The sequence below is a fragment of the Cornus florida genome, unplaced genomic scaffold, assembly GCF_030987335.1.
Source record: "Cornus florida cultivar Cherokee Brave unplaced genomic scaffold, ASM3098733v1 CherokeeBrave_3.0.0_Hap2_Chr03, whole genome shotgun sequence".
NCBI lineage: Eukaryota > Viridiplantae > Streptophyta > Magnoliopsida > Cornales > Cornaceae > Cornus > Cornus florida.
The window spans coordinates 3,154,880-3,171,548 of NW_026775573.1; the positions used below are offsets into that span (position 1 = coordinate 3,154,880).

Here is a 16,669-nt window from a genome sequence, read left to right on the forward strand (position 1 = left end):
GATTCCAAATTCTCTCACGTGCACATTTAACGAATCCAACTCTTGCTCGAATGCCACAAGTAAGTCATTGATGATAAAAATAAAAATAAATATTAAGTGTGCCAGACGTACCGTGCAAAAGAACCTTAACTTCATTTTAGACTCCATTCGAATCAATTTTGCACCTGTAAACTTCTACACGTGTGCGGCACAAGATCCCAGCTCCACTACTAGTACTGTAGAGGTTGGTTTTATCCTTTATATTCCTGTTACGAACTAGGGCCTAATTCTGATTTGAAGTCTCTGTTGTGGGTTTACCAAAACAAGCAAAAGAATGAAGCTTTGTTCATTTATAGTCTTTTAATATTAGTATTACTTTTTCTTTTTGTTGGGGTGGGGTTTGAATAAGTTAAGAAAAGCAAAAAAAGGTGAGAAGGGGTGGTAACCGTGGTATATGAATAAGGAAAGTCTCTTTCTCTCTCTACACTTTCTCACTCTAGACATATGTGATGCTATGTGATGATAAGTACCCCACAACACAGGATTTAAATCAATCAATCACTGCACCTACTACTACCTCTCTATTAACCTTTTTAGGTCACCTGGACTGGGTTTTTTCCTCACTTATTCTTTTTCTCAGATTTGTCATTTCCTTTATTTGGCCTATTGTTGACTTACTTGTGCTTCTCCTCTTCACTCCACCACAACAAACTACTGCTTTCTGGGGTTTTTCCTATTCTGTAAGATTTCTTTCTATGTTAATGTTCCCCTTGCATGTATATATACACACACACACATATAATTCTCACACTTATATACATACACATATATATGTATTGAGAAAATAATCTCTTGATGTTGTTTCGAGCTTCATTTTGTTCTGGGTTTTTGCCTTATCTGTAAGATTTCTGTATTCTTCTCATATATATACAGATATATATACAAATGTATTATATTACACATTGATAGCTTCTTGTATCATTTTGTTGATCTGGGTTTTTGCCTAATCTGTAAGATCTCTTATGTTTCCCTTAGATATACACACACAATTCTACACTTACATATACACACACATATGTAAATGATCTATTGACAACTTCTTGTAATAAAATTAAATTATTCTTTATGCTGTTTAAATTGTTTCTCTTTCTTTGAGCTTGATTTTGATATGGGGTTTTTTCATATTTTGTAGGATCTGTATGTTTCTTCTAACTCACACACACACATAATACTTAATTGTATTGGAAAAGTCTTGATGGTATTTATTTGTTTGATTTCTTCTATGTGATCGATACTGAGCAGCTTCATTTTCTTCTTGGCTATCTATACATAATACATATATATATATATGTATGTAATTTAGGTGTTGAGATGGTGAGAGGGAAGACTCAGATGAGGCGTATAGAGAACGCCACAAGCAGGCAAGTCACCTTCTCCAAACGCAGAAATGGGCTGCTAAAGAAAGCATTCGAACTTTCAGTTCTCTGCGACGCCGAGGTTGCTCTTATCATCTTCTCTCCTAGGGGAAAGCTCTATGAATTCGCCAGTTCAAGGTATATATATATATATATATCTCTCTATAGTTGCTGAAAATTGTTTATATTCTGATCACTATTCAACGCATTAAGTACTTGATCATTTATGTGTGTGAATAAATTTGTATATAGAAGTGTGGTTATATACTATTTTACACCATAGCTAGGGTTTATAAGAAATGGACCTCCCCTTGGTTTGCAATCGGGTCTAGCTCACTTTTTGTTTTGTTGACTCCATAGGTGTCATCTTACAGATACTTTGTTTATTATTAATCCATCAACATATGTTGAGAAATAGGGGGAAATAAATTATACCCTAGTACTGAATTTAATGCTTCTATTTATTTATTATTTTTATTTTTCAGATTTGTTAAAATACTTGGTATAATATATGCTTTCTAAACAGCTAGCTTTCTAGGCTTCATGGGTTTTGTTCCTTATGTGTTTTGTCTCATAGATCTTCATATGATTCTCTGTGGTGTGTGTGTTTTTTTTGCTTTGATACTTCCAATTTTTGTTTACTATATGTGGATGAGTGTGTATATGTACATCAAGGGATTTCTGAATTAAATACATTTGGTTGTAAGTGAGAAAATAGAAATTAATAATTTAATATAAAATTTGTACTTTTTTTTTTTTTGTTTTTTTACAAAGCAACAAAGGTTAGAAGTTAGATTAGTAAATGTAAAGAGTCGAAGTCACTCTCAAAATCCACTGAAGGCGCTAATCACACTATCAAGATATCGAATCAAATTTGTACTTCTTTTGAACTATATGACTATAAATATATATTTATTATATGGGGAAAAGTATGAATGGATTGGTAGTACTTCCACGTTCTATTACTGTCATGTTTTTACTACACGTATACCTAATACCTTTAAAGGACACGGATCTTTATACATTGTTTCCTATTCTCAGATATTTTATCCAATGGATAGATGCTTTATATGATTATATATACTTTCAAAGTAATTAACTAAACAATAATTTAATATGCTAAAATAGAAGCTTAAACACTATTATTTCAATTTTCAACGCACTACAAGAAGAAAAATCCTAGGAACATCCTAATTTGAGTGTGTGCATCGATATTACATGGGTGTTGCATCTTTGACGTAGTTTACTATATTTTGAATTTAAATTGTATTGGACCATTCCATACACCGAAGAGTGTTAGGACAAACCAAAATGAATCACGAATTACATTAGAAATTGTAAAAATGCCACACAAAAAGAATGATTTACGTAGTTCGACTTAAGTCTAATGCCTACATAGAGTGAAGATCTGACGAAAAACTTCATTATGCCAAAAAGTTTCAATATGAGAAAACTATGGCTTTCACTCTCTAAACGCCCTTGTATATTGAGTTACAAGAGAGTTCTAAATAGGGCTCAAGACCTGCAAGCAAAAGACGAGTCAAAAAAATTCTCTCATTTTTTGAGTTGAAATTGGATTGCAACCCAACCCGAGATGAAATAAAATTCAGACCACAACGTCACAAATACATCCCGATTCATTGAGAAAACCTACTCAATCAGTGGGGATATCTAATTTATTACTCCTCCATCCCCAAATAAATGTTGCCTATGACACCCTCACTTTTTTCTCCTCCTTGAGAATTACAATACTAACCCAACCAAGTTAAAAAAATTACAATAGTGATTTGACTAAAGTATCCCAAGAAAGAAGGTGGACAAGCTGGCATGATGTCTTTTGTCGTTTCTAGTGCTGGATGTATTTTTTGCTGCTCAATGGAGCTTAAGTAACATTCCTGTTTGCTTTATGGGCACTCTCGATCTTGATTCAAAGTGTGTTATTACCACTCTTATCAACTTGGAGGTTTATTGTGGCAGTCTCATTTTTTCCAGCTACAGTACTGTTGATCTCTCCCTCTTAGTCGGAATACTATTTGTATCAACTTTTCTTTGTTTTCTCCTCTGGAATTACTACATATCCTAGCAACCTTAGGCCTTGTTTTGTTTGGCTATTTAGTTCCCCTTGTTAAGGGTTAAGGCTTAAGCCTTTATATATTTGTTTGTCTTTTTATATTCATTTTCGTCATCTTATTTTTAATTCCATATGAATAGGGTCGGCCACATAAATTTTATGTCTTTTAATCTTTTCAATTTTATGTCACTTCACTTATTATATTTCACTTTTTAAAGTCATTTTTAATGATCTCATTTCATATTATATTTTGTCAGTCTCTCTATTTCTTACCTTCTATGACAACTAGTCTTCCTATTTGACTAGCACGTCCATCCCTAACTCCCATGTATGTGTTGAAACGACCCAAGTCTACTTTCTCTAATTTCTTTTCACCAATGTATGCCGCTTCTAATTCTCTCACACTTTCATTAGTGACCCTATAAATGGATCTCTTCTAGTCTCTCCTCTCATCCATCATAGCATTCTCAGTCTTGCAATATAATTGGTATAATAATGGTCCTATAGAATTTTCTTCTAAGCTAAGAGTTATTCTTTTATCACATAAAATCCCACTAGTTTAGTCCAACCTACTCTAATTTTACTAATTAATTATATCAATAACTATCTCTCCATCTTTTTGTATTATTGACCCTATATAGCGAGAGTAGTTATTTGGCTAATCTTTTGGTCTTAAAGTGTTATCAATATCCAAGTCTTTATTTAATTTACTTCATATACTTGTTTTAGTTTAACTAATTTTCAATCCTTTTTGATTTTAAAACATTTCACCACATTTCTACTTTTATTGCTAATTTATCTTTAGAGAGGTAAGAGTTATAGAAGAGCATGATACCATATACAAACATCATGTACCATAGAATCTCATTTTGGAAGTCTTTTGTTATCTCATCTAAGATTATTGCGAATATATGGGATTAGCTCCGATCCTTGGTGCAATCCTACATTTACGGAGAACTCAGTAGTTTCACCACACTTGGTACGTACTTTAATTTTTGTGTTCATCCACATATCTTGGATATTTTTATGATTTGTAAAGGAATTTGTTATCTTCATAGTTACCACCAAATTATATCTTTTGGAATCCAATCATATGTTGTTGTTTTTTATTTTTTATTTTTTTTAAAAAAAAAAAAAAAAAATCCATAAAATTAATACGGAAGTCTTGTTGCTTACTCACATATTCTTCAACTAGTTGTCTAACCAGATATATAACTTCCTTTGTTTATCTCATTCGACATGAATTCGAATTGGTTATGGGATACCATGGATTCCTTTTTTTGTTTTATTACCTTTCCCATATATTCATTGTGATTCAATAATTTAATTCTTCTATAGTTGTCACAATTTTGTATATCTCCTTTATTTTTGTAAATTGGTACTATTGTACTTTTTCTCCACTCATTTGTCATCATGCCTTGTATTTATTGTTAAACAACTTTGTTAGCCACTCAATTCCTATGTTACCTAATGTTCTCCAAGTTTAAATGGGTAATATTATGTGGGCTTACGGCTTTATTATTCCCCTTCTTTTTAAGTGTGTCCTCTATCTCCTTGTTGGTATTTTTATTTACCATTCCTATATTAAATTCATTTCCTTCAAAGTCGGTACTCCTCATTTAATAGATGTTGAACAATATTTTTTTATCTAATTAATATATCATTTTCTTTGATTAATATTGTGTTATCTATGTTCTTAATTAACATATCTAATTTGGTTTAGGTTTTTATTTGGTCTATCTTGATTTTTTGTTGATTTACAAATATTTTTTCACGTTTTTTGTGCCTAGTTTTTCATATAAGACATTTGTGAGCCCCTCCCTTCCTCTTTGGAGATGAGAAAGTTATACCATTGTGTTAGAAGCCCTTTTGTAAGCTTTGCTTACTATCTTCTTTATTTCACATTTGAGTTTATTACACATGATTAAATCTTCTTGTTGCTTAATTTTTACCCTGCTTTAAAACGTTCTCTCTTTTTCTTTTCTTTTTTTAATTATTTGTAACACTTCCTCACTCCACTGCAATGTATCTTTAAACATCTCTCCTTTGGTTTTTCCTTATGCTTTGTTCGGTAAAAAAGAATGAAGAGGTGTAGAAGGAAGATAGGAAGGAAGGAACAAATCGTTTAGTAGAATGGAGACAAACAGAGAAATGATAGTATATAGGAGGGATGGGTCATCCTTCATCCTTTACAGATTTTCGTCTCTCTAAATAGGGGCAGAAAAGAGGAGGGAAGACAAGTGGGGCTATTATAGAAGTTTTAAATTACTACTATCCTAAATTAAAACTCCCTCTTTCTTTCTCGAACATAGTAAATTATGACATTATTCTCTTCTCTCCCATCAAATCGAACAAAAAGAGGAAAGTACACATTCTTTTATCTAGGAATGTCTCATTCATCTCTTATTTTCTTCCTTCTATCCAAATTTTTTGTTTACTACTGAACGAAGCATCAAACTTCTTTCACCTTAATTATTCCATTATAATTTTCCATTTTGAGCCCCAAATTATTTAGCTCATCATTCCAATCCCATTACTTTCTCTTTAATATTTGTTTTTTAAAGCTGATCACTTACATGTAAGTATATGATCACAGATACTGCTTAGGGTTTACCAAAAAAAAAAAAAAAAAAAAAAACGTTAAAATCTTTTCATGCAAGTACATGATCATATTAGGCTAAAATAGTAAAAAGTATAACATTAGAAACTAGTGTCTTTTTGTTGAAATGTATGGTCATTGACTATATACCATAACCATAGGTTTAAGGTCCGTTTGGCATGCTAGATGTTTTAGGCGTTATTGGTTAATACTAAAACAACTGTTTTGTTATAGGAGTGTTTTGGGTAGAAATCAGAACCATGGTCGGTAACGAGAATTTGTTTTGGGAAATTAAAAAATTTGTTTTAGTTCCTCCGCTACAGTACCAAAACACACAATATCACTAATTTGGTGATATGGATTTGGCCCAAAAATTCTGATATGTTATGAACTATTTTAAACCAATATCAGCCGTCCCAAACATGATATGGACCCAAATTTAAAGACCAATATATAAAAAATCAATATCATAACACATTTCAAATAGGCCCTTACTATTTTTGTTTCCAGTAAGTATAGGTTTACTATTTTTGTGTGTATATATATACACACACGCTTGTTAGAAAACTTTAAACTCATCTCATTGAGTTTTTATAAGTCCGGATGTCCAACTAGTCAGGTTAGTGTAAGTAGTGATTTTTGATGCATGTGGCGGGTAGATTAGTGTTTTTTTGAAACCTATACATATTTATTAGTAATCTAGTCAATTTTCAAAAAGAATAAAACTAATTTCTAGGTGTTTCTCCCTTTCTTTTTTTAAAAAACTAAATTTTCTATAAAAATTAAGAGTTATAGTATAATTATATTTTTCACCTTTTCAATATAAGAAATACGGAGAGTTCAAGTCGAATTTCAAATGAAAAAACAAAAAGTTTAGCAAAAGGTAAATTATATTGAGAGAAAAGCCGTACACAAATAAGGTCATACCACCATGAAACCTTCGAGCCTAACCTACATATCACACACAAAAAAAAAAATTTAAGTCACAAAAAGTGTAGAGGTGAATGTAGGAGCGCATATGGAGCAGATTGGCACCCATTTAGAAAAATATTAGGAATATGAAGGTAAGCCATGGATTTGCTGTCCTTAGTAGGAAGGTTGTGATGGAGAAAGAACCTGATGGAGATGGAAGACAAAACAATTTATCATTCTTTGCCCTGAATCAGATATTCTGATTCACCATTATTTATTAGGACATATAATAATTGTGAAGTTATCACAAAATTGCATATGAAGGTGATGATTCAATACAAGTGATCGATCATGTCAAACAAGCTAAACATAAGACTATTACAATTTAGAGAGCCTTTTGCTTCTGTTCAATACCACTAGTCCACAGTGGCCTCAAGTTACCACTAGGTTGATATACCAGTTTATGAAGAGCCTATAAAATGCTATAGAGTTGAACAAACCAGATGTCATTTTTTACCTAGAGAAGAATATCCCATTGTCCAATTTGTTTAATTCTGAGGGGTGACATGAAAAAATTACTTTTTTATATTATTTTTATGTTTCCGACAAGGAACAAAAAAAGAAAATTATAAATCAGATTATATATGAATGGAAGGACTAGATTTATGCAGATTTAGTCACCACTGATATTTTGTGGTTCTTATTATTATTATTATTATTTTTTTGAGAAACTTTTCTTAGGTTATTATATACGCAGTTCAAAAGAGTCACTTATTTCTTGCCATGTAACTCTATGAAAAAAAAAAAAAAAAAACACCAGCTCATACTTATAAGATTGTATCACTTTTTGTAATGGATAGGTCAATGTCTAGTTTTGGTTATTAAGTTATTCACTATATGTCTAATAAATGCATTTTTTTTTTTTTTACATTTTATTTCTATTTCAGATTATCCTACAAATTTATCTAACATGCTTATTTAATTGAAGAAACCTTTATTTATTCATACTTGAGGTAATCAAGTAATTTGGGATTCATTTGTAACGCAGTAGAGGCCAGATTTAACCAAATAATCTTCAGTTTTATGTTTTAGTTTTATTGAGCTTCTTCAGTTTTATGTTTTAGTTTTATTGAGCTTTTTGTGGTTGATCATCTTAACTTAAAATCTTTATAATTTTGTGTGATTATTGTGTAGAATTAATTTTGTATTTTATTTAAGGCTAAAATAAGAAAAATAAATGAATTACATTCATGTTGGATTTGAAATGCTTCAGCATGCAGGAGACAATAGAACGCTATCAGAGGCACAAGAAAGATGTTCGAACTGTCAACACATTAATGGAACAAAACATGCAGGTTATGCCTCCTATTTTAATCACACCAATTTTCTCTTCACAAATTATGGTATACTACATCAAAACCTAGGTTAGAAGTTTAGCATACAAATTTTTTTACTACAAGATATATTTTGTCTTCATTATTAGATATTTGTACATCATTTTTATATATTTCTCCACACTCCCAAATCACCTTAAGTGGTATCACCTTATTTTCCGTTTTGGTTGATTGTACTTCTTGCCATTGTTGGTTTGAGATGGTCGTTAAAAGCACTCGAAATGAAATTTTGATTGTTATTAAAATTGTTGAATGATTAAATATTAAGGTTATATCTTCTCTAACAGCTTAAATTTTCGGAGTAGATGGTAGTAAACATGGTAGCAGAGCAAGTAAGGTCCTGGGTTTAAAAAAAAAAAAAAAAACACCATTCAAAAGGTCTCATTGCTTTACAGACCATGAGTATCAATCCGATCTCAGGTGCTGAGCATATTCACCCTTGCCAACGGTTTTAGCTTTTCTAGTTATTCTTTTTCTAGAAGTTGTAACTGAGTTTTTTGTACCATAGCACAAAAACATATATGCTTGTGATTCATTTGGTTGCCAAGAAGCATCCAAAAGTTCTTCTCTCTTTTTTATGGTTTTTCATTTTTTACGCACCTTCTTGAGAAATGAAAAACCTTAGTGAATTTGAGTTTTCTCACAATTTCGACTTGAAATGCCAGCATTTGCAGCACGAGGCAGCAAACATGGCAAAGAAGATAGAGCATCTCGAAGTTTCAAAACGGTTCAAACACTGTTAAATTCTTCACCTTTTTTTTTTTTTTGGCACTTGAACTCGAATCAATTTTTTAGTTCATATGTGACTGGAGTTTAATGCATCTCCGAACATTGAAATTGTAATGCATCAGGAGACTCTTGGGAGAATGCCTAAGCTCGTGCACCCTTCAAGACCTGCAACAGATTGAACAGCAGTTGGAGCGGAGCGTAACCAAGATTCGCGCAAGAAAGGTTCACTATGAAACTAAACACATTGATTTCCTAAGATTTCTAGTTTTTTTTTTTTTTTTTTTTTTTTTTTTAACTTGCAATCTAACCTTCTTTCATCCGTGTCTAAAATTCAGGTGCAAGTATACAAGGAACAGATTGAGCAGCTAAAAGAAAAGGTATGATGTTAGAACTTTAAAAACTAAGCAAAAAAAATACTTTATATGCTGTTTCATTGATGATAACGCCTATTCTGTTTGGTTATATATTTTTTCCTAATGAAATTCAGGAGAAAGTCCTAGAAGCTGAAAATGCAATGCTTTGTGAGAAGGTAATTAATCTTCCTACACTTTTCTGGGCTTATTTACTGTTGTTATTTTCAATTCCTCCTCCGAGCTCGGGCACTATGCTTCATTTTTGGTTGTCATGAAAATGAAAAAAAGAAATGGAAAGTAGGAAACTTCTGAATCATACAAACTACGAGTTTGGAATGGTTATTTGTTTAGCTCAAGTGGTATCTCTTCTTCCTCCCACACGCAAGGTTGGAAGTTCTAAGTTCCCAGTGAGGCAAATATGTGCATTGTGGTTGACAGACTCGGAAGGTTTATGGAAGTGTCAAACATGATGAAACAACCAAAAGGAAGTTCTTTATCATAGTAAGAATGTAATGTTCTTGCATTCATTAAAGTTATTAAGAGGTAGTTATATTGGCTGAAAAATGTGACCTTTGTCTCCAGAAAATATACAAAATAATGAAAATGATGTTAAGTCCCGATCGAGCATTGTAGCATGCATTGAAATCTTTGGCTGGTGCATCTAACTCTTTTATTACTTTCTGCTTAGAGGATGCCTCACGAAAAGTGTAAGGTTCAGGTCAGGTTGCAAGGATGTGATAGTAATGAAAATCACTAAGAGATACAGGTGGAGCTCTTACCGAGTGGAATGACGAAGATCCGAGGTAGATTATATTGTCAGGTACCTCGGATGAGCTAGATGACTGGGACGCGATCGGAACAAATAATCTATTAATGAAACAAATTAAATGAACTATTGGGAACATTGAATTTGGATATCTTATTAGACAGTATTTATTGGAGTCGCACAAAAAACCGGACCAAACCGAACGGGAATTGCGTATCTCCACACTCCAAGAAAACTTGGATGGGCAACTTTTCTTCATTAGTTTTACTCGTGGTATAAAATTTGCATGGCATTGATTCTGTTTCTATATATGTTCATTTTCAGTACGTGCGCCAACCACAGGAAGGATCGAATGAAGATAGAGAAAACACCTGCACAGAGGGTAGTGATAAGTCAGATGTGGAGACTGAATTATTCATTGGTCCACCAGAAGGGAGAATTAAGCGTACTCCATCAAAGTAATTGATAATAATGCAGACCACTTGTGTATGTCTGCAATTTATTTTTAATGGTAGTATTTATCATCAATTTTCTATGTGTATTGCCAAATAGGTGCCTATAATAAACAATTTTGCACTCACGCAACCATAAAATAATAGTGAGTGTAACATTCTGTTTATTCTAAATATGCATTAAAGAGATGATTAAAAAATACTACTTACTACATTGTGGTTCTATTCCTTAATTTTCTTTTGTATAGAAGACCTTTCTACTGAAATGCTGCAAATTTAATGTATATATCGAATGTGCGGTTTATGTTTGGAACAAGGCTTTATCAAATCCATTTGAGCCTGTATATATATAGGGCATATATATACATATATGTACATATATGCATGATATATGTACGGAATTATATACATGTATATTACCGCAAGAAGTAATTTCTCATTATACAACTTCTGTGGTCAGATGGGCTTCATTTTTACAAATATATTATGATCATGATAGTCAAGTTTCCAACAAGAAAGATGAATCCATGCAAGTTTAAAGGGAAAGGGATAACTTTGATAGCCAGCCGCCAGGCAGTGGAACCTCAATATGTACACCCTCTCTCTCTCTCTCTCTCTCTCTCTCACACACACACACACACACACACACAAATGCACATATATGAGCTGGAAACTATGGTAGTTGTAGCTCTTGTTAAGTTGTAGCTTTTTCGAGAAATTGGAGAACTGCTTCTTTTCTGAGTAGCGCTGGAATAGCTCCTCATTCTGTCACCGTGAGTACACCACAACCATTTGCAAACGCTAGAGCTTCCCTTAATTTCTTCTCATCCTGCGGTGACACATCACAAGTTATATTTAATCCCATTCGAGGTTCAAATTAGTTTTTCTCATACCCAAAAAAAAAAATTGTATTTTGAGTGACATCAATCTCTTGGTGAAGTTGAAGAGCCGATCCACAATTTCAAATGCCAATTTATTGGTGATATGTAAAGATGGGTGAATGACTACTGGACTTTGTATACATGAGTTGCACTCCTTTAAGTGCCTTCAATGAAACAAATTAACTTAATGAAAAGAGAAATAGGTGGGTGTAAAAATTGAACCTTTGACAAATTAGGGTTAGAAGCCAAGCTATGCAGCACTCCACCAACAAAAGCATCACCCGCACCTGTTGTGTCAACCGCCGCAACTTTAACACCATTAACCCTACCCTTAAATTCCTGCAGAAAGTATTGGGTTGACATCAAACAGAAATCAAGAGGTTGTATGCATAACGCAAAAGAGAGAAGGAAACCAGAAAATCATCTACTGATCTCAACATAAACCCAAGTGGAACCATTTCATTGTGCAACAAAAAATTGCAGATGACAAATAAAATATTAATCTTACTAGGGCGAATAAAATTTGATGTGAACCTTAGTGTAGTATCTGCAGCCCTCTGCCCCTTCAGTAACAATCAAAAGCTTAAGATTTGGGTGGTAAAGCTTTTGTAACACCACATTGTCATCATAGGGTTCGTCACCTCCTGTCAAGAATGTAATTTCTTCCTCACTTATCTGCAAAAGCCACAAAAGGTCAGCCATAAAATAAAGTTTACCTAAAAATTATAGTTGAAGAAACTACTAAGATACTCTGGAGCACCATTTGAGAAAGTACCTTGATCATGTCAGCTTCATTCCATATGCTCATGATGCCTTTTCGAGCAGCCTCTTCTGAGGGCCACAGAGGCAATCTTAGATTCGGGTCATAAGAGAGAATACAACCCGACTTTTAGGCAACTTCCATTGCAGCAATATGAGTTGACCTACATGGTTCCTCGATCAAACTGATTGAACCATAATGAAATATGGTTGCCTACATAAATAATAATCAGAAAACAGCATCTTATGGTAAACAGTTTCTGGCTATCATACTCTTTTTAGTTAAAGAAGTTTCAGATTCAAGAGACCCCCGACATAAAAAAAAAAAGGCTACTAGAAATTACTAGAACAAACAGTGGAAGCCATTTTTCATTCTACTTGCTTCTGATACAGTGATACGCCAAGATGTTTTACCTTCTGAATTAGGTTTTTGTCAAGATCTGCTTCAGAGAGAAGCATATCAGCACTTGGATTACGGAAAAACATGAATTCACGCTCACCATCAGCTCTCAGTGTAACAAAGGCCAGTGCAGTCCTTGCATGAGTATCAAAGCGGATTCCGGAATTGTCAACATTATTTTGTTTCAGAATGTCAGATAGCATGTGACCAAATTCATCTTCACCAACCTGATGTGCAGACAAAAGAAGACCAGTAGTTAAAAAAAAAAAAAAAAAAAGGTTGAATTGAAACCAGAGAAATTAGTTTTGGACGGTTCTATGGTTCATGAAGTGCTGAAAAGGTAAAATTATGCACAAGAACAAGATTGCGAGAAGTGAATAAAAAATTGAAGCCAGAAATGAAAGAGCATCAAGCTAATTTTATCGCCGCGAACATAAAAACTCAGACTGGATAAGCAGAGAAGAAAGATGCCAAGGAGCAAAATGACAGGCATACGCAAGCATATAACATGTTACAGGCCATACTACAAACAGATCACGCTGAGAAAAATGATAGCAAAATGAGTGTTTCATGGTGCACATCATAAATTCAAGGGCCTTTGACATTGGCATATTAGAGTATTTACATTTCTTTTCAATTTTCTCTTGAAACTTATAGTTTTTCTTTTTATTTGTTATTATTAGTTTTTGGCTTTTGAGCTAACCAGATAAATGTTCATAACGGCATTTGCTTGAGCACTTATGCCAGAACCACTGATATGAATTCTTATCCTATCAAGAGCACAAGGGAAACCCCTTGAAACAATGCACTAGCTTCTAAAAGGCTGCAGTCCCCATCAAACTTTTATTAATGTCTAAAACTTATAACCCTTACAGAATACCTAAAACCCTTTCCCTTACAAGTACCAATGAAATTTTTTGGTTTATGCAGGCAAGGATTGTTCTGCAGCTCCAAATGTGGCATCAATACATAATTAAATGTGTTGAGTCTACGGAGCAAGCAAAAGATAGAACTCTCTGATGCAATTGCATTAAACTTTCATTAACAAGGATATTTTTTTTGCAAGAGGTGATAATAAACTAGTTAGGGATTTCAACTGAACAAGCTGAGGAACCTCCTAATCTTGCTATCCCAACAGCAACATTAGCAGGAGCCCCACCCGGAGCTTTCTTAAAAGCGTCTGCCTCTGCAAGTGAAACTCCAGCAGCAGTCGGCACAAAGTTCATCAACAGTTCCCCAAAGCAAACCACCAGTGGTTTCTTCTCTACACAGTATCAATGATAGAAAATTGGTCAAGATGGTTTGGACACGTGCAAAGAAGACCTTTAAGTGCGCTAGTTAAGAAAAGTGATATAGTCCACATTGAGGGTACTACTAGGGGAAGAGGAAGACCAAAGCTAAAGTGGGTAGAGATTTTTTTTTTTTTTTTTTTTTTTTTTTTTTTTTTTTTTTTTGAGTTAGTAATGAAGGGTATGATAGCATGTGGATTGACCGAGGTTATGGCTTTAAATGGAGCGAAATGGAAACATAGGATTCATATAATCGACCTCGAGTAGTTGAGAAAAAGAATTGATTGTTGTTGTTGTTGTATTCTAAGGTCATCTGTGATTGATACAAACATAATTGTCAGTATCAATTGCAAATAGCACACATTTAAGATTAGGGCCATTTAAAAAGAATGCACATTAGCACATCTATGAACCAAAACAAGATCACATAATTGGAAACGGAAAGCAAACGATAATAGATTTATCAAGCAATCCTTTCAAATAAGTAGATACATATTTAACTGAATAAACACTCAAACAATCTCAAAGAAACATGAAAACATCGGTACATACAATACAACAAGCTTCAGCAGGAACTTCAAATAATTAATGACCAAAAACAACTTGTGATCCTATTATGCTCAACAATAGTACATTCTTTTGTTCAAGAATTAAATCTGCAAGAATCAAATAATCCACATAAACCCAGAATCAAACAATCTCAAATAAACACTATGAAGAAATCTGATGCCCATATAAATATAAAACAAACCTTGTTTTCCTCAAAAATCAAAATGGTTTGCGAGAAATGCAATTAAAAGGGAACAACATGATCAATTCAAATAAAAATTCAATAGATAAATTTAAAAAAAAAAAAACCATAATCTAAATTTAATCAGATTATCCATTAATTCTCGTGAAATTGCATATTGGGTGTCAAAATTCAAATGGGTATCCATTAAAGTGAAGGAAAAAAAGTTCTCACCAGCTGGCTAGGTCTTACTCTTGGATAGTTTGAAGCTTCGCTTCAAGGAGCCGTCGAAATTGACGGGAAAACAGCAAGACATTCTGGTCCCCATCTTTTTCGGTGGGTCATCCATGGTTACAGGGACCAAGAAGATAAGGAGGAGGAAGAGGAGGAGGAGGAGGAGGAGGAGGTTCACACTCAATATTCATAACTTATACAAGTTATATACGATATATATATATATATATATATATTCTCTGTTCTATTTTCTCCGAATCCTACTATGCCGGGATTAAGGAGGTTTTCCATGTACATTTACAGCTCTTCTTTGTAGTTCTGTAGTTCATATTTGGGCGCGCACGTATATGCATACAGGTGTGTATGTTTGTATATATGCTCAAAAGTCACAACCTACCCGCCTAGCATTTATGGATTTTCTCTCCTCAAACAAGCCTAATTACATTATACACACGCGAATGATTAGCCCAAAGTCCACATGTATCTCCCAATTGAATTTAAATGGTAGGTGTTGTCTGCAAATATTTAAGGCCTGTTTCGCTGGGTTTTTTGTAGCTTCAAAACGAGCTTCTAAGTCAAAAAAGCCTTCACTAATAATAAAGAGTTTTTGGTGAAATTTTTGATAATTAACTTTTAAAAAGTCTTGGTAGTTTAGAAGTCCAATGAACCAAAGCCAATAAAATATGTTTCTTGATCGACTTTCAATAAAGTAATAAATATAAAATTCCTATTTTATCTATTATTTAATCATTTCTATTTCTAAATTACTTTGCAAACTTTTCTCTCAGTATCATCTTCTTTGTTCGTTCTATATCAAAAAATTAAAAAAGATATTGAGCAAAATTTTGCGGATCTTTATTAAAAAAAATATTATTGAAAAACGATTAAAAAAAGAAAGAATAAAGACATTGAGGAGTTGCAAAAAAAGCTAGGATTGTCTTACATTTGACTTCAAAGACTAAAGAGCAGAGGAGTTACAAAATTTAATAATTATCATCCAAAATTCAACCCTACGTATGATTTTAAACAACTACACATACAATAAATATATACACAATATATATATATATATATATATATATATATTTATTTATTTATTTATTTATTTTGAAGTCTACCTGTTTCATTTAGGTATCAAGTTTAATGATAAAGTGATTTATAGTTATAAATAAGAATAAAAATGAAATATTTTTGATGCCATATCTCTCTCTTTCGTTTTATTTTTCTTTCCTTTAAATTTATATACCTTGATCTTCACTATGCCTATTAATTATTACTGAAACATCTGCAATTTTACTCCATCCATAACTTTAAGTATGTTTTTTGTCCCAATTCAACTCTATGCTATTATTCATGAATTATTAAGAATATAATTGTCAAGTTAAATTATGTTAAATTATGTTGATAATAAAAGAACTTCAAAAAAATCACCAACCAAACAACTTTTTTGTTTTAAATTTCTTTCATCAAAATGCATTTTTCAAAGCCGTGGAATGAATTTTAGAAACAGAACGCTCCCCAAACAGGGACTTAAAATTTAACTTGTAAAATTGACAAGATGTTGATTTCAAAATAATAATATTAATAATAATTTTTCTGCGTCACTAATGTATAAGAATAGACCTTGTGTTTATCTCAATAGCTGCCATATTTATAAAAATCGATTGACATTTATATAATATTTTTCCTTTCTGCATGGTGAGGGA

At 32.7% G+C, this 16,669-nt stretch overlaps 1 protein-coding gene and 1 pseudogene across 3 annotated transcripts; one reads left to right on the top strand and one right to left on the bottom strand.

Moving 5' to 3' along the window:
* Positions 1–528: 528 nt before the first annotated feature.
* Positions 529–10,978, top strand: LOC132299065 (MADS-box protein SOC1). 3 transcript variants are annotated; one of them, XM_059795512.1, is made up of 8 exons: positions 533–719; positions 1,343–1,532; positions 8,250–8,331; positions 9,036–9,097; positions 9,222–9,321; positions 9,435–9,476; positions 9,587–9,628; positions 10,543–10,978. In XM_059795512.1, exons 2-8 carry the CDS (start codon positions 1,351–1,353, stop codon positions 10,678–10,680), a joined length of 648 nt encoding a protein of 215 aa, XP_059651495.1. In that variant the 5' UTR covers positions 533–719; positions 1,343–1,350; the 3' UTR covers positions 10,681–10,978. The 3 variants fall into 3 exon arrangements, with proteins under 3 accessions (XP_059651497.1, XP_059651495.1, XP_059651496.1); XM_059795513.1 differs by lacking the exon at positions 533–719 and adding an exon at positions 746–878; XM_059795514.1 differs by lacking the exons at positions 9,587–9,628; positions 10,543–10,978 and having other exon boundaries at positions 529–719; positions 9,435–9,482.
* A 264-nt stretch (positions 10,979–11,242) lies between these two features.
* Positions 11,243–15,078, bottom strand: LOC132300951 (probable fructokinase-7; annotated as a pseudogene).
* Positions 15,079–16,669: the final 1,591 nt, after the last annotated feature.